Here is a 24,250-nt window from a genome sequence, read left to right as displayed (position 1 = left end):
CCAACAAGCACATGAAAATATGTTCAACATCATTAACTATCAGGGAAAATGCAAATCAAAACTACAATGAGATATCACCTGACTCCCATCAGAATGGCTATAATTAACAAGACAGGAAACAAGTGTTGAAGAGGATGTGGAGAGAAGGGAACTCTCATACACTGCTGGTGGGAGTGCAAACTGGTGCAGCCATGATGAAAAACAGTGTGGAGATTCCTCAAAAAATTAAGAATAGAAATGCCATATGATCCAACTATTCCACTGCTGGGTATTTATCCAAAGAACATGAATGCATAAAGATACATGCACCCCTATGTTCATTGCAGCATTATTCACAATAGCCAAGACTTGGAAGCAACCTAGGTGTCCATTAAGGGACAAACAGATAAAGAAGATGTGGTATATATACACAACTGAATACTATTCAGCCATAAGAAACAACGAAATCCAGCCTTTTGTAACAGCATGAATGAACCTTGAGGGTATTATGCTAAGTAAAGAGTCAGAGGGAGAAAGTCAAATACCATATGAGCTCACTCATAAGTAGAAGATAAAAACAATGACAAACATGTAGGAACAGAGATTAGATTGGTGGTTACCAGAGGGGAAGAGGGGAGGGAGGAGAGTGAAAGGGTGCTGGCACTTATGTGTGGTGGTGGATTATAATTAGTCTTTGGGTGTTGAACATGATGTAATCTACACAGAAATAGAAATACAATGATATACACCTGAAATTTATATAATGTTATAAATCAATGTTACTGCAATAAAAATGAAGAGAAAAAAATACACAAACAAAAATACATACATAAAAATACATAAAATACCTGCATAAATACATAAAAATAAATACATAACTTTAAAAAAATGATACGAGGTGAAAATCTAGATCAACATAAAATAATGAAGAACACTGGATTAAAATTGTGTAGGTAAATATTAAAATTTTCTTTCTTATTATTAAATCTTTTTAAATGATAATCAATTGTTTAAAGCAAAAAATAATAACAGTGTAAAAGCTAAATATATGACAACAATAGCACAGAGGATTGAAAGAGGGTCAAATATGAACACTACTTAAGTTTCTTATACATAAAGTCATGAAATATCACTTAAAAGTAAGCTGTGATAAATTACAGATGTATAATATAAACCCTAAAGCAATCACTTAACTTATATAGCAAAGAGTTCTATATAGTAAGCCAAAATGGAGATAAAAAGGAATCATAAAACATTAGCAAAAAGAAGAAAAATAGAAAGAAGGACAGACGGGGAAAGTAAAAAGAAAATGGTGAGGTGAAGACTTAACCCCTCCAGAATAAACGTAAATGCTCCATATACCTCTGGTGAAAAGACAGAGATTATCAGATTGGATAAAAAGCAAGACTCAACTATAAATATGCTGCCTATGAGAAAATCACTTTAAATGTAAAGGCACAAGCAGAATAAAAGTTAAAAGTTAGAAAATGATATAACAGGCCAACATTAGTCAAAAGAAAACTGAAATGGTTATACCAATATCAAAAGAATACATTTCAGAACAAGGAATGCATCCAGGGAAAAAAGATAGTGATTTTGTCATGATAAAGGAGTCAATTAATTAAGAAGACATAATAATCCTAAACACTTACGTACCTGAAAACAAAAATATATTAAAATAAAAAATCAAAATACACTAAACAAAAACTGATAGAACTGCAAGAAGAAATAGATAGATCTACAATTACAGTCAAAGAATTCAATACCTCTTTCTCAATAATTCATACTTACAGAGAAATTCAGTAAGGATTTAGATTTGAATCAACTTGTCCTAAGTGACATTTATAGAACACTCCACCAATCATGGAAAATGAACCTTCTTTTCCAGGGAAAGAAGAAAATTTATCAAAATAGACCATATTTTAGGCCATAAAACAAGTGTCAAGAAATGAAAAGGTGGTTAAGTCAAATAAATATATTCTCTGACCAAAATAGAATTAAATTAGAAATCAAAACCAGAAAGATATCTGAAAAATCCAAAATATTTGGAAACTAGATAGCCTACTTCTAAATAACCCATGTGTCTAAAAAAGAAATAAAAAGTGAAATTAAAAATATTTTTAACTAAATGACAATACAAAATTTCAAAATTCATGAGATGCAGCTAAACAAGCTCCCAGGGGGGAAGTTCATAGTACTATATGCCTATATAAGAATCTAGAAAAGTTCTCAAGCTAATGACCTCAGCTTCCACCTTAAGTAGAGAAAGAAGAGCAAATAAAGTCAAAAGTAAGCAGAGGAGAGAAAATAATAAAGATCTGAACAAAAAACAGTAAAAATGAAAACAAAAAAACAATAATAGAAAAGCAATGAAGCCAAAAGCAGATTCTTTGAGAAGATCGGGGGAAAATTATGAGAGAAGACACAAATAATCAATATTAGAAATGAAAGAGATGACTTCACTAGCAATTCTATGTATATTAAAAGAATAATAAGGAGTATTATGAATAACTTTATGCCAATAAATTTGACAACTTAGATAAAATAGACAAATTCATTGAAAGACACAAATTACCAAAGTTCACTCAAGAAGAAATAGATAAGAGAAATAGCCTACGTCTACCAAAGAAATTGAACTTGCAGTTAAATCCTTCTTGTAAAGAAAACTCCAGACTGAAATGATATAGCAAATATTTAAGGAAGAAATTATACCAATTCTACACAAAGTCTTTCAGAAATGTGAGGGTAAAGGAATACTTGCCAATTCATTCTATAAGGCTGGCATTATTGGGATACCAAAATCACATAAAGGCATTATGCAAAAAATAAAAACAAAAACAAAAACTACAGAGTAATGTCCCTCAAGAACATAGAAGCAAAAATTTTTTAACAAGTTTAGCAAATCAAATACTACAATACATAAAAAGAATAATATTCGTGACCATGTAGAATTTATCCCAGGAGTGTAATAGCAATTTAACATTTGAAAACCAATCAATGTAACATACCATATTAACAGATGAAAAAGGTAACTATATAATCATTTCAGTAGATACAGAAAAAGCATTGACGAAATTCAACATCCATTCCTGGTAAATACTCTCAGAAAACTAGGAGTAGAAAGAGAACTTCCTCCACCTGCTAAAGTACATCTTTGAAAAACCTAAAGCTAACAGTATACTTAATGGTGAAATGCTCAGTGATTTCCCCAAAAGATCAGGAAAAAGACAAGGATGTGCAGTCATTACTTCTACTCAACATTGTACTGAATATAATAGAACAGAGTCCATAAATAGATCCACACATATATGATCAAATGATTTTTGACTAAGGTTCAAAGGCAATTCAGTGGAGAAAGGATAAATTTCAATAAGCAGTGTTGGAAAAATTATTTATATCCTGAAAAAAGAACTTTGATCTATATCTCATACATATACAAAAGTTAATTCAAAATGGATCATAGGACTAAATGTAAAATCTAAAACTATGAAACTAGAAGAAATCTTTGTGCCTTGGGTTAGGCAAAGATTTCTTAAATACAACATCAAAGCATGACCAATTAATGAAAAAAATGATAAATTAAATATTTCTGCTCTTTGAAAGACACTGCTAAGAGAATAGGTAAGCCACAGACTGGGAGAAAATATTTGCAAGTTATATGTCTGATAAAAGACTTGCATCGAGAATTTTAAGAGAACACTCAAAACTCAGTAAGAAAACAGACAAATTAAAAAACATTGGTAGATTTGAATATTCATTTCACCAAAGAAGCACAGAGGGCGAGGAAGCATATCAAAAGATGTTGAGTGTATAGTCATAAAAGAAATGTAAATTAAAACTTCAATGAGATACCACTACACACCCATAAGAATGTCTAAAATTTAAAGACTGACCATACCATATGTTATTTAAGACGTGAAGCAACTGGAACATACATTGCTGAAAGGAATGTGAAATGGTACAACTACTTTGGAAAATAATTCGCCAGTATTCTAAAACGTTAAATACACGTCTGTTGTATGATCTGGTCATTCTACAACTTAGTATTTACCTAAGAGAAATGAAAGCAAATATTTGTGCAAAGACTTGCATACAAAGGTTGACAGCACTTTTATTTGTAATAGCCAAAAACTGAAAACAACCCAAATGTCCATCAACAGGAAAATGGATAAATAGATGTTGTTATATACATACAATGGAATAGTATTCATCAGTAAAGAGTAATGAACCATTGATACACGCAACACCATGGATGGATCGCAAAATAATTTTGTTGAGTGAAAGATGTCAAACAACAAAGGAGCACTTTTATATACGACTCCACTTATATAAAAATCAGAAATGCAACCTTGACAGAAAGCAGATCAGTGGTTACCTTTGGCTTAGGGGGGTTTGGGTACAGGGAGCAGATGTGAGGGATTATAAAAGGACACAAGGAAAACTTTTGGAGGTGATGAATATTTTTTTTTGACTGTGCTAATATTTCATAGGTATATACATCTACAAAAACTTACCAAATTGTACACTTTAAATATGTTGCATTCGATTACATCTCTATAAATCTGTTAACTAACAAACAAAGTCATTTAAAACCCACCTTCTCTGGAACTAAAGACACCCGCGCCTGAAGCTTTCATTGAGAGCTTTTCACTTTCCTGCTTTACCTCTCCCTCAGCTCTTTGCAAAACCCCTACAAGTCTGTTCTTCTACCAATGTCTCTCCAACTTAGCAATAGCTTTTCCAGTGCACTAAACAGTGCGTTTGATGGCCTAAATGTATTTGACATTCTGGTCAACCTATTAAAATTATCAATGTCCTCCATGTCTACTTCAGAGAGACCTCTCTTAAACACTTTCTAAACTCTGGGTCAGTGCAGTCATAATATTTTGTGTGACTAAACTATCAGCAGAGAGTTCAAGATTCAGAAAACTTTAGATCTCCAGAATTGGCAGGAAGAGGAAATTTGAAATAGCAATGCCACAGAAGGAACCAGTGATCAAATAAAAATCTTAAACTCTTTTCCTTAATACAGCGGATATCTTAAAAAACAAAAGTGCAAAGTATGATAAATCTGGAAGCCAGCACTTCCTGCCTTTTGCTTCTGATGCAGAATTCCTGCCCAAGGCCTTGCAACGAGAGAAAACTAAAATTGCTCAGGTAACTTAGTCCCTGCTTTATCGTATGCCTTTTTTTAATGTATGTTGTTACATATAGTGGTAACTTGTTTCATCAGTTTATATTTTTAATAATTTTTTTCATTTTTTTTAATTCAGTGAAGCAAAGAGTAAATGATGTATAGAGTATTTGGCTTCCTGATTTTCATCTCTGTTAATAATAATTTATGCCTATTATTCCTGAATATAGCAATTTATATTATTTTGCTTAATTCTTATAGAATGCAAATGAGAGACAGACGTCTTTCCAGTTTTATTTCTTCTTTTTGTTTGGTTAATAAATAGGTCATACAGATGGGGAAGTTCTGGTTATTTAGCAAAACTAATGGAGTCACCAATTAACGGCTCTTCAATACTATTATAATTTACTCAGCAAACATCAAAATAATATGTTTTAGATTTTGTTTTAAAAACCTATTAAATTTTTTTTTAAGTTTAAGTGATAAACCTCAGGACCATGTAAATAGTTTTTACACCGACCAAACCCTCAGGGAAAACCATGAGGCTCTATAGCTCTATATACTCCCTCAGTTTCTTTCAAGTACACAAGCTTCTCTCCATGCTTGAGAGGTCACCCAGCATGGCAGCCTAGGTTGGGCTGTCCAACAAACAGCCTTCTATTGTTCTCATTGTGCTGACAGCTCAGGAAATCTGCTGGAGAGGCCCTTCAGGTTATCTCATCTCTTGAGTAGGGAAGGTCTTATGGTTCCTCCTAAAACTACATATATGAAGCAGTGCCTTTCCCTCCCACAACTGAGGTAGATAGAACTGTGGGAGCCTGAGGAGATGCAGAAGTGATACACCTCACATAATATGGTCAAAAATACTGCATAGATGTCTTAAGTATGCATCTACATGATGATGCATCTTTCCGAAATCAGGATTATTCATAATCCACCATCCCTCAAAAATCACAAGCCTTGTTGACTATGAAGTTGTCCATTTACATGAAGAAACTGGGTTTACCTGTATAGGTGTACTGAAAGTCCTTCTACAGTCTTCCATCCCCCACTCCAGTGTCCTGGAGTTGAAATCCTGAATGCCACGATTGCGCCAGTGAGCCTAGGACTGGCAGCCTTCTCAGAGCCTCTTCCGAGCATTTCTTGAAGTGTATTATCACCACTTTCAGGTCGGTGTCCTCTCTTACCTGAGTTTAATGTCCATCAGATTTAGAAATCCTTGGGTTTGGAGCGAGGTGCCCTGGGTCCTTGTATTCAGGACCTGTTATTCAGTTCCCAACTGTGAGACCAATGCGGGCCCAGTGCTAGCACTGTGTGCAAGATCAGTAGCTGGAAATCCCTGAGGTAGGGCCTTTCAAAGGTAGATTGGAACAGGTGGGTTGAGAGAAGCTAAGGTTGTAAGAAGGGGACCAAGAGGACCTTAGCCAAAGAAAAAGCTCAAAGGACACAAATAGGAGTATAAGCAGCAAGGTTTTTAGCCAAGAGAGGTAGAAGCAAAACACCAGTAAATAGGATGATTGGATTGGAAAAAAAAAAAAAAAAGAAAGAAAGGAGTTTACAAACTAAGAGGCTCTCCTTTTTATATAGTGACCACTTATAAGAGAGGACACTGTCTTCTACAGGAGCTATTGAGGGCACTGAAAGTGTCACAGATTGAACAAACAAAAAATATTCATACCAAATAACCTAGCAATCTCACTCATGGGAATTTATAGAAAGGAAATAACTCAAAATAATATATCTACTTATTAGAAGAGGTCCTTCACAAATGTATGATTTTCTTTTAAAAACTGTGTGTCAAATATGGATAAATAAATGACAAATTGTGGAATATCAAGTTAACAGTATATTATGCAACTATTACAATGAGTAGCGCATTAGATGTGTACTCGTATAGTACGAGTATGTAATACGTAGTTAGAATTACATAATATGTAACAACACGGTGTAACAGTGAGAAACAGGAGGAGATACAGGGGGTCTCTTGAGAGTCCAGCTGTTCTCTGTGATTGGCATATTTCTGATGAGTTGCATGTAGATCACCTGTTACAAAGTGAGCCCTATCGTTTGATGCACTCCCTGTCATATCTGTACCTTCATATGACAGAAACTTCTAACACCAGCTCTAAGTTTCACTAGGAATTGCTTCTTCTACAACTTTTAAATAGACACTAACATAAAATAGTTTGTTGAATAAACAAATAATTATTCAAAAGAGAATATTCCTCCTTCCAATGATTTTTGAAAAATTCACCATCTTATATAATTAAATCTGGCTTTCTTAAAGAGGGGTAAACTATTAGTGATGTTCAGTCTGCCTAACCAAGCCTTAGTGACCCTCCTTTGGCTTTCTCCATAGCGTTCCAACAATACCGTCCCTTACCCCTCTGCCCAGTGGGAGGGAGGCTGGTGGTCATCCATTCTTTTTCAGACCTCAGTCCTACCCTACTGGAAAAAAGAGCAACACTCCATCCTTTCACAGGGCATGCAGAAAAGCTTTTATTGTCAAGATTGGGTACCTTGTGTACTTGGGAGAATGACACAGGAGAAAACGCGGCTCATCCATCTTTCTTAACTGAGAGATCCATAATCGTGTAATTTTGTTCATATTTTATGGTCCATGGATATTCCCCTAACTTTAGAAAGAGATTGTTTGAACTGTAGTTTTTGTACCTCAACCATGGACATATGGGCCTTTTATCTCTTCCTGCTTCTTGATCCTTCTCTGGGAAAGAGAAAAGTCCACACCGCAGAATCGCCTTGCCTTTCTTATCTCATCCCCTCCTGCACCTTCTACTAATCATGCTTGTTTCTGATCTGAGCAAACTCATTTCCAAAGCTGAAGAAGTTCATAATAGTTTCCAATATATGAACAGCTAAACTTAGGTAAAATCAATATTTTATAGTTCCTCTTATTTTTAATGCCATGGTTTTCCTTTTCTCCCTGGTCTGCCTCCAGAGCTGACATATCCATATGAAAATGTTTTAGTTGCTTTCAAAATCAGAAGAAAAAATACGTATATATAATTCAGCTTGAATGATAGTCAGCTTAATATCAACAGAGTTGTAAAATATGTTTTTTAACATTTTTTAATAGAAAAAGGCCCACAACAGCAAAAGCGCGTAGGGCCCGGGAAAATCACGTGGCCTGCTTGGCCCTGGAGTTTCCCTCAGGATGTCCAAGTTTCTCTGCCTGTGTAGGTAAGGCTGGAGTCATGGCTCTCTTTTTTGGTTTCAGAATGTGGGAGAAACCTTAATGCCATCCTTGCTGACTGACTTTGTGTGGAGTCTCCTCGTGCGACTGTCTGCGTCTGATTATACAACTGCGTTGGAGGCTTCGACCATACTGAAACTGACGCTGGAATATCACGCCCATAAGGTCACCATGGTAAGATATTGACAATGAGCAGCGAGCACAGAGTTTATTCTCCAAAGTGCTCTTGCTGAATTTGTTATATGCCTACTTCTTTTCATATATATGTCTTGCCATTGCTCATTGTGTCACTTTAATCATGGGAATTTTTTTGTGAAATGTTTCAAGTATACCAAAAAGTTTTGAAAATAATGGGATGACCTTTCACCACCAGTCACACCAAGTCATAATATTTTGAGGTATTTGCTTCAAAGTTTTTAAAGAAATACATTAATAACAATAAAATAGTACAGCTATAATTGAAATCCACTGCTTAATCATTAAGGAAACTTCAAAGCACTTCAGCTTGCTGTAGGTCTGGCTATATAATTTGTGGGGTCTATTGCAAAATGAAGTGTGGAGCTTCTTGTAGGAAAAAAGTACCATTAAATATACAAGCATATGAAGTTTTTTCCTTTCCTCCACAGTCCCTCTCTCAGTTTGTTAAGGTGTTTTTATTTTCTATTTAATCTATTTCTAAGTAAACAAAAAATTAAAATTTTAAGTTATTAGCATGAATTTTACCATCTATATTTATATTGTGCAATGCCAGTTATAGATATAAATATAACAGCATTTAAGTCATACACAGAATCAACAAAATAATGTAATTCGTATTTCATGGCTTGTCCATGCATATGTAGCTCATTCTTACTAGAAGAGTAGAAGCACTACATAAAACTAACTCAGTTGTCTTTATTTCACTTCTTGTCACTCACACATTCTATTAACAGTCTCTATCTTCAGCTTATCGATAAAGAAAGACTGGAAGGAAAAGAATTTACGGGGTACCTCATCTTTCTCTTTCTTTCTATGTCATCATTTTCAGCTTAAGTGGTTGAGGCTTCAATAAATGCTTATTGTGGTTACACTCGCTTTGATTTCCCACTTAACTGTTATACATTGTGGGTCCACTGGAATTCTGTGCACTTATCATAAACGTTGCATGTGAATGGGACTGAAGGAACCACGGCTGACTCACATATCGCACAGATCTCTGCTCACATGCCTCCTGATGCATGAAGTCCAATAGAACTTCCCTTAAAAAACACAAGCTCAAAGATGAAATTGTTAAAAATTTCAAGATGGCAGCAGCAGAGCTTTAAACAAAGTGAGGGGACCTTCTGAGTATGGGACCCTCTGCAAATGCGTAGATCACCTGCCCATGAAGCCAGCTCCCTGAAACTCCCAGTTCCCGCTCCTGACATAGCTGTGTTATGTGATTGAAAATAAACCGAGAGCTCATACTCAAATTCAGAGAGCAGGAAAGAGGAAGCAACACTTCTTACAGAACTCCAATGCTGCTAGACAGGAGCATTCTAGAAGGCAGCCACAGCCAAGGGGTAAACTGGAGGGCAGCAGTCATTTCCTTGGCAAAAGAAAGTTCTCCTCTCATGCTGTGAGAAAGAACACCAAAAGGGAGGCTAGATAAAGCCATATCACATCCCCGGAGAGGAAGAAGAGCCAAACAGAAAACTAGATATGTAAAACTAGCCTCTGTTACAGTTAAATCATTGAACACCGAGAAAAAACTGAACAGAAATGGAGTTCAGCAACTTACTGCCCCATCCCAGCTCCCACAAACTATTGAACTACTGAATATAGTGGATTCTCGTCTTAAACAGAGTTAGCTTCTAAAGTCAGTTATAATGAAAAATTGTGTTTGGTTAAAATCATCCCTGAAAATCCCCTAAATTGCATATAGTATGTGGGCTTACAGGCTCTAAATAAATCTAACACAGCAAGTCTTTCCTTGAGGATTAAAGCAGATCGCTGTTTCTATAATCAAGCATCCAGTAACATATGGGCTTGTTTTAGAGACATGCTGCATTTAAGGAGGGGGAGAGGAGGAGAAGGAAAAGTTCTAAACCCAATAGTGAAGAGGTCAGTGGAGAAGAACAGCGGTTTACTGTCTCCCATGTCACGTTCCCCTTGGAGCAAATGTGGTGGGAGGAATGTCCTGCGCTATTTAACAACACTTCATTTATGTTTTTGTTTTTCTTTGGAGTAGAAGGCAGTGCACAGATAATTGAATTGCACGTTATGCAATTGCAATGGAATGTAAATTTACATCAACAACTTTTCAGTTTATGATCTCTGAGTATTTTCAAAATAAGAAGTGAGGTGATCTGGGTGGGTTAAATTTGAAGCTGAATATACAGCCATTGATATAAGACAAATCCCAGGTCTAGCTAGAACTCGCCTTGCTCAAGAATGAATAAGAAGAGGAAAAAATAAAATTAACATGAAGCCTATGACTAGAGTTTGCAAAATTATGACTCAACATTTACCGTTCTGGGCCGTTCCTCCAACACACGGTCCACTCCTTCAATATGTAGATTCAAATCTTTAATTTTCTGAAAGTTTTTTTTGATGTTTATAGTTCCATTGTTATTCTGTTCCATTATTTTTACTTTCTTCTTAAAGGACTTGAATCATACATATGTTTTCTACATTGAGCTTGTATGTCTTATACAATGAAGTCTACCCCCTAAAATAAACTTTTTTTAAAAAATGGATATTTTCATGCTATCCATAAATGCACAGATTTATTCCTCATCCAAATAAATATTTTGCATTGTTTAGTCAAGCACATAAATTTTTTTTCTGCTCATGCTTATTTATGTGTTAACTGCTGCCTTGGTCATTCTGAGAAGGACTGAATTCTTTTGTCTAAGAAATGCCTTGGTTTAGAGGTAGCCATGAAACAGGAGACCCTTGTTGACCTGTGAAATTACTTTTCCAGGTGTCTAAGATTGTGGATTTTATTTATAAGCAATTGCGTGGCAATTCTTCTCACATTATGAAGCAAGCTATGTTGCAGGTCATCACCTTGCTGACACGCATGTCACCAAAGAAGGTCATCTTTCAAATGATGGACTACCCGGTCCCAGCAGACAAGTAAGGGCCCCCTTGTCCCTTCCGCAAGAGTTTGTTCCCAGTCTCCAGAGTCAGACAGACTGGACAGGTCTGGTGTGGTTTCCTTTTCGCTGAAAGAGAATATCTATTTTCACATCACAGAGGATGATTGTAAGGCTTAAATACGATATGTGCTATTCAAATCCTTGTACGATAGTTGGCACACAGGAGACCATCAAGAAATGATCATTGTCACTATTATTTACCTTAGGCTTTAAATTATGTTCTGCTTATTCCATAGGAACAAATCTCTTTTCAAAGTAGTAATAGATTTTTTTCCAAACCATATGTGATAACATTCTTAGAGTGTTTTTCTCAATTATGAAGTACCGATGTAGGATATTCCCACCCACCAATGAAATAACAAAACATTAAATATTCCAAGGTATAATTGGGAGTGCCTTGTCCATTAACTGTTCACCCAAAATTCATGATCCAAGATCACAAGAAATATTTAAGAAGAAAAGAATGTTACCGTGAGCCTATGGGACAGTATGAATAACAGCACATTAGAAGAGCTTAGTAAATCCTATCACTCCATTTCTATCGTTTACACATTGGAAAGGAAGGTATTACTTCTCTACCATCGACAGCGTAAAAGGCAGGAGGTCATATTATGGAAAGGATTCAGGCTTTGGAAACAAATGAACCTAAAACCCAACCCAGCCTTGACTCTTACATTCTGTGTGATATCGTACAAGTTTCATAAACCTCTTGATCCTCAATTTCTTCATCTGTGAAATGAGGAAATTCTATCTATAAAGCTGTTGTATGGTTTAAATGAGTTCACATCTGTGAGAGGCATCAAAATCAACAAAATGCTAAATAAATTATATGATTGACCTCTTTCCAAATGAAAGCTTGTATTTATTAAGAAATTTAAACTCACAAAGTATTTCACTATTTAGGAAATTCCTGAAAACAGAAAATCTTCATAAGACTCAATGTTTTCTCTTCAGGAACTAAACCCCCACTGTGTGAAAGGATTTTTTAAATTTTTAAATTTACATGGGTTTTTTTAAAATCTATTTAGGTTTTTTAATCGATATGTTTCTTTATATGCTAATTTGTATTTCCCTATCAGTTTTTAAATATTCTTTTATCTCTGGGCAAACAAGATCACAAGGTGGGAAGTACAGAGAGAGTAGGGGGTGCAGAAAGTTGATCAGCTCTTGACGGTGAGCTGGACAGACGTTTAAATAGTAGTAGGAAATGAACTTGCAGACTTGCAGGCTGTATTTTCCATAAGACCTTTCGAAATTCTTCCTCGGTTTTCAAGGACAAAAGACTTAATGAGATCCTTTGGAAATGGGAATATCAGTTTGTTTTGGACTTGTTTGCAGTATCTTTGCTATATAAAGGTGTCAAACCAAGACTCTTTTCCTGATTCATGTCACTGTATTAAGTAAGCAATGAAAACTTACGATTCTCTTTCTGGGTGTGGGATTGTGTTTGCAGCACCTTGATAATGATGTGGCACGCGGCTGGTTCTGAGTCGAGCGTGGCCCCTCACGTGCTGAAGACGATCTTGTTGATACTAAAAGGAAAGCCTGGGGAAATGCACGATAAAATAATGGACAGGAGACGTTTCTCTTTGGATGCTACCAATATGATGCCAGTGGCGGTAAATAATACGATGAGTGTTTCTTTTTCTCAGCACTGTCTTCCTGATCATGAAAATCCCTATCTGCCCAAGGACTCAGTCATCCTTCCTTGACACAGCCCTGCTCTCATTCATTCTTTCATTCATTCAACACGTATTTATTGAGTGCCTACTATGTGCCATATCCTGATTTTGGATCTTATATTCTGGTAAGAAACACAGACAATGAACAAATAAATGTATCATATGTCAGACGGTATAAAGCTTAGAAGAAACATAAGGTGGTGTGGGGAAAAGAAAGTGACAGGGAGAGTTTAGGTAGCTTGCTCAGGGCTGGCCTCTATGCTGAGGTGACAGCTAATCAGAGACCTGAATGAGGTGACACAGTGATCCTTGCAGGTATCCGGGCAAGAGCATTCTAGACAGAGAGAAGGGCAAAAGTCCTGTAGTGATGCAAGCTTACCTGGTAGGTCAGTGAATGCAAGGAGGCAAAAAGTCTGGAGAGAATTGAGCAAGGATGAACGTATAAGAGATGATGTCAGGGTAGTAGCCACCAGCTAGGTCATATAGACTTTTATAGGCATGTGAAGGCCTAATCTCTTTTGTGTCCATCATTATGTATCTCCCAAGGACCAAAATCACCTCTCCTGGGAGTAAATTCAAGTCTTACAGAGATATAGTAGAAAAAACACGTGGAGGGGGTGGGATGTGTTCCTCTGATGTGGTGGGTACTGCAGTGGATCAAATGATTTGTTAGTGACCTGGCACGCACCCCCTCAGATATCTCACTGCCCTGTGTTGTTTAGCACAGGGAGAACCTGGGTTATTAGTTTGACTATTCTTCATGGCCACATATGAAGAAGACCTTGGGATGTGCACCCTCCTTGGGTAACAGCTTACTTCCTGCTGGTTTGGCAGCCAGGGGAATGTTGATAGTGCTTTGGGAGCCCCTTGCATACGATGCTTGGCACAGCTCTTGGTTAAGAACGAACTTAGTAACTGTCATTGAATGAATGAATACACTTGCATGCTTCAGGCTTCCTTCAAGAAAGCTGAGGGAGGGGTTGCAGAGTCCCTTCCTTCACCCCCCACACTAAGGATGACTGAGTTTAGAGAGAGATGGTTACGTTCTTGACTCCTTTTTCCTTCCTTTATAGGCATCGCAGGCCCTGTGCACATTGCTACCTGTTTGTCCTTACAAGAAAGCAGTGGCCCAGTTTTTCCCTCAGCTCCTGATGGCTCTCATGCTTCAACTCTCTTACAGCAGCAACCTGAAACTGATGACAGAGGACAGGCCTTTGTGAGACAGTAGTGGTTATTTTAGATTGAATAAGAAATAAGCTTCTAGCTATCAATTATTTCCGCTCCTTTGGGTGCATGTGGAACTCTTTATACTCCCATATGCAGTGCATTCATTTATTACAGTTTTCTCTCCTCTGAAGGGTAGCTTCAGAAAAGTAGCTATCCTAAGTAGCTAGAAGTTAGCTAGGACCCTCCCTGAGTGTGTGTGTAGTGTATGGAGAACCACTCCCACACTCCTGCCACAACGGGAGGCCACCAAAGAGAGAGAGCCGAGAGGGGCATTAGACACAAAGCCAGACACAGTGCAGCTCTGCTTTTTACTCTCTGATAGTGATCTCTCACGGTAATCGTATGTGTGAGATAAAATAACGTGCACAAACGTGCTCTGCAGACTGTAAAGTTGTTTTGCGGTTGGTGATGTGAGATGTGGGCTTGTGATAGCCTGCAGTCATTCCATCCACAGAAGGTGAGGGTCAGCCTTTCCCTTTCACCCAAGAGAGTACAATTAGCTTTGCTGCTCTCCAGGGAAATCTGGACACAATTGTCTGCTATTTGCTCTTGTCTAGTGTGGACTTCTAAACCCGGAAGAACTCTAAAACACAATCAGTCCCATTAAGATATTTAATCACTCTCTGTCTTCCAAGCAGGCATGCCTCAAACCATGCCAAGTGGAGGAGGATATGTCCTATTTATTTAAAGCATCCAAAGAAGAAAATCAACAGGCACCTTTAGCAAGTCATCACATCTTTCAACTTCTTTTGCTAATAAGCTCTTCATAAGCTAATAAAGTAATAAGCTCCTCCATGATTAATCTTGGATCGTACGTGCTACAATTTCAGTCTAACGCCACATCCCATGTACTGATAATCAGGGGAAATGAAGGGCATTAAGAAGTCTCCTTCCTTTGAGACATCCCCTTTCCCAAAACCTGCATCCTGTCCAAGGTGTAGTGAAAAGGGAGGTCACATGTACTTAGCCATGTGAAGGCTGCTGTCAGGTGATGACTCTGCTCTTCTCTGGGGCCTTAGGTATGCCTGGGACGCCCTGAGTGTTCTGCTGAATTGTTCTGGACTGCAACATGTGGATACTGCTCTAAAGAAAAAGAATTGCCGGAACCAGTTTTCCCAAGAGCTGTTTCACCATCACGGGGTCCACCTTGTGGCCAAGTAAGAGCAGGCGCTGAGTCTCCGTCCCACCTTCTCCGTCTTTCTACCATGAAGCCACGTGGGAACACAATCAATATCCACTCCAACTTCCAAATCTCTCCTAATGATCTGAACTGCCATTTGATTTCTACTTCTTTTCTTGTTCTGAGGGAATTTTACTTTGGGATACTTTTCCGTTTCCTTCCCTCTTGCCTGGTGAGACAGATACCCACTAATCCTCCCTCTGTAGGACAGTTTCCTCTCTCAGATAGGGAGAGCTAGAGGTCAGTCTGCTTTCTCCTTCCTCTGTCGTTAGCTGATTCCTGCTCTGACAGCATCAGTTATAGATGTGCTCCCACTTTAGAGGTCTGACAAAAACCTGTGCTCAGAAAGACAAATAAACTTGGGAAAGTATAATAAAAGAGGACTTTTATTTTTCTTGTACTGGAAAGGGTTTTTTCTACTTAGCCCATTAGTGAACAGCAAGCTTCTGATTATAGGGATCAGATTTTCTGATCAAGAATCAAGATACGTGGCCTTGACAACATAATAGACCATTTGAAGTTGTGACTGACCCAGAAATGCAGTCTATATGGTCTCAGAGTTCTTGGTGCTTTTAAAATGGCATCTTATTTGCACATAGATTTCAAGAACTCATCTTACTTTGTAAAAGCGTAGTACAGCTGCGCTCTGCGAGTGGCCACTAATGAAGAGTCCCTAGTACCTAGTATCTTTTTACTCAAAGACAAGGAGCAACAGCATCATCTGGGAGTTAAAAATACAGAATCTCATGACCCACTCCAGACCTACTGAATCAGAATCTGCATTTTAGCAAGATACCTGGGTGATTTGTACACACATTAAAGTTTGAGGAGCACTGGTTTGGAATCCCGACCTGAAGTCTTCAAATGGAACCACTGTCACATCATCCTTCGCAATCCTGCTGCTATCGACCCGATCCAGACCAACATGAGCCTGGCCAGCGCCCAAGTGTGTTATGGAGAATGGCTTAGTGAATCAGAGCTCACCACCTCTTCTCAATAACCCAGATAGATAACCCCAAACTCTCTTCTTTGTTCTATCATTCAAAAAAAGGACTTGGTCTAAAACCACAAAGGTGTACCGCATGCCTGTCTTGGATTACCAAGACATTTATTTGGAACTATTTATTTTCTCTCCCTTTGGCCAGGCATCGTTTGGTAATATAGGACATTCTGTCCTGTGGCACGGGATGGGAGAGACAGGAAAGGGGATGACTTTAAGGAAAGAGATGTTGTCAGTGATCCAAGTATATATAATTCCCGAGAGTATGTGTAGAATTTATAATGGGGCTGCAGTTCACCTTGGATTAGGGAATATTACATAATATCTTTCTTTTTATGTGGGTGGTACAAGACCTGAGAATAATGATTCTCTCTTTATTACCATTAGCATTTACTGATGCAGAAAATGTTTTCATCTTCTTTGCTAATTCAGTGCCTTATTCTCCTTTACAGAACTCTCAGTGACTATAAGTTCCCACAGTTTCCAGAGACTTTGCATTATCTCTACAAGCTCTCAGTAGAAGGTCCTAGAGGGTCAGAAGACAGTGTCATCACAGTAATATTCCTCACCGAAGTGAGTTTTATTAGGAGACTGTGAACAACCGGATTCCCATTCCCCTTCCTTATACAAATTTAAATCAACACTCCAACCTTTTATCTCCCTCTCTGAATGCTGATTCTTACCAAGAGTTAAGACAATGACAGATATCTGAAGTTGAGGGGGTGAGGTGGAGATAGATCTGGATTATAGGAGGGTTGTCCCTTAGCCTGCTCCAAAAGTTGGCTTTTGTTTTGCCCTAGGGGGCATGGATTTGCACAAACACTGATTATTTTTGTACTACCAGTTCACATATCTTTGCATGCTTGTTAAAGTATATCAAGGGATAACTGAGTTCACTAATGATACTAGGTACTGGGATCTAAATGATGCTTCAGAGCATCTAAAAGAAAAAAGTAATGGGCCAAATAACTAGGTAAAATAAAGATGTAGAACGATTTATCTGTTAATATCACGTCATATATAGTAATGCCATACTAGAGCCATGCAAATTGAGGAAGTCCTTTTGCTTGCTAAAGACATGTAGAAAGTTCTATAAATTGAAATTATCTGAGTCGAATCTAATTTTCAAACTTGCTTAATGCACTTGAATCTCTCATTATGTTTATTGCATTGTCATTTAAGTATGTACAAACATTAAATAGATCTAAATATGACATACATAATTGCTCCCATAAAATAATACATTCAAAGAAATTTACAAACATAGATTTATATAAGCATCATTAATATGACAGATGATGTTTAATGAAACCCAATTCTCTCTCTCATCATGAGTACATGCTTACTGCTATTGGAGATTGGAATACATGTCTTTCCAAGGACTCAGCGATGACCACATTCTTCCTCCACTTTCTGTAATTGGAACTTCTGGGCAATCCTCAACTGTCCAGCTCACTGTGAGGTCACTTGGCCTTTAGTTGTTCTGATCACACCATCTGTGCATTTTACTTTATTTTAATTTTATCAGCCAGAAATACTTAAGATAGTACTATGGATGCTTATGCCATGTATTTATATATATATATTTGTTATTTCCAATTTTCTACTAATGTAAATAGCAATAGAGTTTATATCTTTGTGCTTAAATCTTTTTCTTTTAGTATTTTAGATTCTTTTCTTTTAAAAAATTCCAAGAATCTAAAATAATAACTAAAAGGTATAAGCATTCTCAAGCCTTAGGATTTTTAACGCCAAGCTGATTTCCGGAAGGCGGTGCCCACCAATGCTCCCCACGCAGTTCATGGGCTGCTCACCCACTGCACTCTCGCCACAATGATGAGCTTTCCAATTTGAGAGGTAGACATGACGTCCTGTAGGTCATTTGATTTATCCTTAATTTTTAAATTTTTAGAGAGATTAAACATTTAAAAAATATAATTATTCATAAAGTTCCATATTCTGAACAATTTGATCTCTCCTTTGCCCATTTACCTATTATGATCCTTGTGTTTTTCTCAATGAACTTTATGATTCTCTCGCTGTCTCTCTCTTTCCCTCTCTCTCACACACACAAATCCACAGATTTGTGAAGAATATTGTTTATTATATATTTGGTTATAATGCCTGTAGAGAGTCAGTACTCAGTTTGTTGTTTGCCTTTTAATTTTATTTATGCAATGTGCATTTTTCCAAAAAATTGAGCATTAAAAAAAGCTACCCTGGTCAAAGAGTTGATAAATATTTATTTATAATGTATTTATATGTATATATTTTTTGATACATTTTTTACATGTAATTTTCTTTCACATGAAGTTTATGTCGTATACCATGTAGTGAGGATCTAACTTTAGTTTTTGCTAAATAATTAACCTACCCCAGCATCATTAATTAATATGCCTCAAATGCACTACTCACCGGTGATATTACCTTTGTTAATTTCGTGTACATACACACATGCGCATCCACACACACACACATCTCAGGGTCTGTCTCAGGTTACTCTGTTAGGTTCCATTTATTTTTTCATTCTTGTGGAGGTAGCGCACTGTTGAATTACAGCAGTTTGCAAATAAATTTTAATATCTAGCAAAGCAACTTTCTTCTTTTCAGAATTTCTTTAGTCCTTCCTGTATATTTGTTCTTCTAGTTAAATTTTAAAATAATTTTTCCAGGTTTAAATGAAAAACAAAAATCCTCTTGCTGAAAGTGTCATTACAATTACAACAAGCTATGAGCTTCTTATGAATGTTTGATATTTTTGTAGTATTTTCACTTCTCTTTATTCAGTATTTTAGCAATATCATCTAAATCTTACATATTAATTTTGAAAGTACTAAGTAGCTTATACTATTTTAAATTGTTAGTGAGAATGTGGCCTTTTTCATTAGGTTTCTGAGCTCAATATTACTGTATGTTCAGGAAAACTAAACCATATTAACTTGAATTCAGCTACTTTTCTGTGCTGTTTTAGTAATTCTAATAATGTTTTAGTTGATTCTCTTGCGTTTTCTAGTCCTATGATCCTGATGTATGAAAAACAAGGATGACATTGTTCCCTCTGCTCGAATTGTTACCTTTATTTTCCCGAATCACGTCTTTTGCCTTGGCCTTTAGTTTACAGTTCCGTTTTGTGAATAATCTCTCCTGGCCCACTTACCTTTTATGATCGTAGTGTTTTTCTCAATGAATTGTATGATTCTCTCTCTGTCTCTCCCTCCCTCATGCACACACACGCAAATTCGTGAAGGACATCAAATAACTTATGAACACAGTGCTTTAGCAGTACATCCTTAGCAAGACAAATTCTAAGGACAAAAACATCTGTAAGGAAATACTCACTTTGGGGCCAGCCCAGGGGCGCAGCGGTTAAGTGCGCATGTTCCGCTTCTCTGTGGCCCAGGGTTCGCCGGTTCGGATCCCGGGTGCGGACATGGTACCCCTTGGCACACCATGCTGTGGTAGGCGTCCCACATAGAAAGTAGAGGAAGATGGGCATGGATGTTAGCTCAGGGCCAGGCTTCCTCAGCAAAAAAGAGGAGGACTGGCAGCAGTTAGCTCAGGGCTAATCTTCCTCAAAAAAAAAAAAAAAGAAATACTTTAACTCAGGAAGCTTATTGATATTGTGTGTTGATAATATAATTTTAAGACAATGGTGTGTATTATATAGCAGAAAACAAATGAGTTACTATATTAATGCTATTAGATACCAAGGTTTTCCGGGGAAGAGAAGAATGGGGAAAACATAAAACTGAAAAGTTAACATCAACTCTGTTATATTAGATTTGAGTTGAATATATCAACATTAACAAAATGAACTCATGACTAAAAAAAAGTATTTTCCCAGCTCAAGTAAAGGCCAAGAAGACATGATATTCCAAGAGCAGTGAGTACACTCAAGTACCCATGTCTAATGGTTTCTCAACAACATTACTCACTAAAAAGGAAACTTGTCTTCTTGAAGAAATGGCTGATGTCAGGGGGCAAGGAACATATAAGATGAGCCTGGGGCATCTAATTTTTTCACAAGCAAAGACATGCTCAAAGGTAAGTGGGTCACGTCAAAAGGACACAAGAGTCCAACTTGAGGGGCTCCTACTGGCCAAATTTGGGCATCAAAGAAATAGTAACTGCAAATAACTGTAGTATATTGAAAAAAAGTTTTTAAATCCATGAGTCTTTGGTGATACTCAAAATTGGACAGCTGGAAGAGAGAGACAGACAGACAGACGGGCAGACAGAGACAGAGATGGATGCCAGCCAGTAAATGTAGAAGGAACGCTAGATGTAGAAAATCACCATTTTGCAAGGCCCAGTGTAATAACTGAAGGAAGAAAAAATCATCAATGAATTTTAAAACCACTAAGGGAAAGGTTGTTGGAGAACAGAATATTCACATAGTATCAAATTATCACCCCAGAGAATAGTTACTAATTATAAAGGAAAAATATGCCTTTACATTTTGAATCATGGAGATCACTCGAAAAGAACTGAACTTGATCTTATTTGATAACTATCATTCTTCTATTTCTTAATCTTATTTCAATTATCCAACTTTCTTTGCTTCATGACTGAAATAAAGCCCCAACATGTGTAATACAGAAAAGCTTCCCCAGAAGATGCTGGTGTGCATCCTTGGTTAAAAACCACCGACAGAGCATACACAGTATTCTCTCTAAATTTTAGTCTATTTCACACTTTTTTCCTTCCTGCTCATTTTACTTGTCCTTTTTTAATATTATATTTATCAAAATCTATTTTAATGATTTTTTGTGTGTACCAGGCATTAGATTTATTAATTCTACTGGCTTTCTGTTTCCAATTCAATAATCTCTGCTTTTATCTTTATTATTTTCTTACACTGATTTTATTTAGCACAGCTTTATTTTTTGTAACATTTTATTTCTTGTAATTTCAGGAAATGATTTGTTCATTTTTAATATTTCTAAGTCAAGTTATGCATTTACTTCTAATTACAGTGTAAATATCTATTGTATTATATAATTTTTTACTGTTTTCGGTGTCTTGTAGTAATCCTTATTGTATGTTTGATTTCCTCTGTGGTTTATAATTTTAATGCACAAAATGGAGGAGTATTCTCTTAAATTCTGAGTGCTTATAGGCTTTCTTTTTTTTTCCATTTAAACTTTCTTCTTGGTTTCTTCTTTTATTATATATGCTATGTTTTTTTAAAAACCCTGCTTTTTAAATGTTTTACTTTCAGGAAGTTATTGGTTTTTGTGATCTGGTATTTAACTTTTGTGAAAGTTCTTTGGGACGTCGAGAAGAATACTGCATGGTCTCTGCTCCCCTCTCACTCACTTTCTCTTCCTCTTGCTCTCTCTCACTCTATTTTTCTGTGCACTTGATCTGACCGGGTGATATTTTAAACTCTTCCCTGAAAACTAGTTTTTTATAAAACTGTGATAGTGTTTATAAGAGATTTTACAAATATGTATATTTTGGCTACTAGTTATTAGATGCATAAAGGCTCGCGATAACAGCACCTTGATTTTGGGTATTAGCTACTGAAGACTAAAACCCTTAACCTGGCCTCCAGTCTTCTTTCCTTTCCCTCCTCTCACTCTGGCCCTCTCTCAGGTACTCAAACACACCCTGCTTCATCTACCTCAGGTCCTTGCATGTGGGTTACCCTCCTTGGAGATGTCTCTCCAAACACGTTATCTGGCTAATGCCAACTCTGCTTTCAACTCCAAATCTAAATATCACTTTTCATTCTAAATTCAATCTACACTACACAATCCAGATTCAGCACTCCTTTAAATGTTCTCGTGGCACCTTGTAGCTTTTCTTTTCAGTACTCACCACAGTTACCAGCTCTGTTTTCATTAGAATAGTATATTATAGTGTACTATAGTATCATTGTACAGTATCAGTCCCTGCAGCTAGTCTGTAGGCTCCAAGGTCATGGATGGAGACTGTTTTGCTCACTGCTGTTGCCCGATTTACTAGCACAGTGCCTAGCTCGTAGTAGGCGTGACCTCCTAGCGTATATAAACCGTCATTGTCAAGGAACTCACCCACCTGACTACAACCTGGGAGAGAGACTTCAGTTAAATTTGGTCACTTGGTTTCCAACAATGGAGAGAAAAAGAGAAAAATAAGTAAATAAATGAACATATATATAAATATATTATTTGTAAAATATGTAAACATACATATTAATATATAAATAATAAATAAATATATGTATAAAACATCTATTTCCCATTATGACTGCTACTTCTTTCTACGAGCACAGAAATATACGCAAGAGTACGTATAAGTATTTGGAGTTTTAGTGTGACTTGTGTTCCAGTTCTATTAAAAATGTCTTGATTTTTATAACTGAAGCAGAAATGATGCATTGGCCTTTACTCTACTTATAAACTTATTAACTGTGTTCTTTCAGCTTCTGAATAACTTCTTCAAGGACCCATTCCCAGAAGAATTTTTGGTTCTCTTCAGAAACTGGGTCAATGACTCCAACCCTGTGGTCAGCAAGCTGAGCCTTCAGAAAATTGCCAGCCTGGCGCCAGTTATCAATAAGGTGTGTGGGATCTGTGTCTGACAGCACCATCACCGTCATGATCTGAGACTGGATATTGCTCAATATCCTTACTGATAAAACATTGATATTTTTCAGTTTCTATGTAGCCAAAACAATATCAAAGCCTGATGTTTATCAATAAGGTGATAAAGCCAGGTTAGTGGCTTTATCACCTTATTTGCATTTTTCCCAGAAGATCGTTCACTGAATTCAGAATGTGTAAGCATTGCCCAACACGAGCGCACTCCTTATAGTCTAAACCACACACATATGTGCATTTCCCCTCCAGCACACACGTATGCATACATTTTAGTTCCTATCTCGGAGCACGAACTCAAGCTTTTTCTTCCACGCATAACCCTTTATTCCTTCACTTCTACATATTTGCATTTTTCTCCTTTTTCAATAATTGGCTCAAGTTAATTTTCACTGAATATTCTGATCTCTAGCAGCCTCCTCCCTCTCAGAGCCACACTAACTACGAGCACTTGCCTATATAATATTCTGTATCACTGGTTCTCTACGTATGATTCTTGAACCAGCAGCATCTGCATCTCCTGGAAACTTGCCAGAAATGCAAATTGTCAGGGTTGACCCCAGGTCACTAGAATCAGAAATCCTGGAGGTGGGGCCCACCAATCTGTGTCTCAAAAGTCCTCCAGGTGATTCTAATACAGGTTAAACTTAGAACCACTGTCTTACATTGTTTCCCAAGTCACATGAATACTTCTTGCCTTCTAGGAAGATTGAATCTAAGCATACCCAAATGTTTCGTAATTCTCTCATAAATTCCAAAGTACTTTGCACATTGCTGAGAGTGGAGATGCTCCATAAATCATTGTTGATTTAATAATAAATTTGATAACAAATCTTCATTTATCTATTAAGCATAGTCTCTGAAAACTTAAAGCCTGTCATTGGACACCTATTTTGAATTTAGAATGAAATGAGCCATGGTCTATTTGCTTTAAATAAATCATGCGATTCAATGTGCGTTCTTTTAGTATACAGCAGGTTATTTATTGCCTTGACTAACACTTTTCCCGATGTTATTAACAACTGAAAGGGAGAGTCTGTACCAAGGTTATCTAAGAGAGTGAGAGAAAACTAGTGGAGAGTGAGAGAACTAGTTGTTTGTGAACCAGAGCTGAGGTTTCACCTACTA

General features: G+C 36.9%; 1 protein-coding gene across 1 annotated transcript in view; it reads left to right on the top strand.

The window, feature by feature from the left end:
* Window positions 1-24,250, top strand: part of MROH9 (maestro heat like repeat family member 9) — a 66,224-nt gene that overhangs the window by 25,220 nt on the left and 16,754 nt on the right. Inside the window, exons 6-14 of the mRNA XM_070497258.1 lie at window positions 4,064-4,077; window positions 5,041-5,136; window positions 8,352-8,501; window positions 11,272-11,426; window positions 12,903-13,068; window positions 14,205-14,347; window positions 15,378-15,515; window positions 16,991-17,111; window positions 22,948-23,085. Of these exons, the coding sequence (XP_070353359.1) occupies window positions 4,064-4,077; window positions 5,041-5,136; window positions 8,352-8,501; window positions 11,272-11,426; window positions 12,903-13,068; window positions 14,205-14,347; window positions 15,378-15,515; window positions 16,991-17,111; window positions 22,948-23,085 (1,121 nt within the window). The remainder of the gene's footprint in view (window positions 1-4,063; window positions 4,078-5,040; window positions 5,137-8,351; window positions 8,502-11,271; window positions 11,427-12,902; window positions 13,069-14,204; window positions 14,348-15,377; window positions 15,516-16,990; window positions 17,112-22,947; window positions 23,086-24,250) is intronic.

The sequence above is a fragment of the Equus asinus genome, chromosome 25 (assembly GCF_041296235.1).
Source record: "Equus asinus isolate D_3611 breed Donkey chromosome 25, EquAss-T2T_v2, whole genome shotgun sequence".
NCBI lineage: Eukaryota > Metazoa > Chordata > Mammalia > Perissodactyla > Equidae > Equus > Equus asinus.
This window is presented reverse-complemented; position numbering and strand designations above follow the sequence as displayed.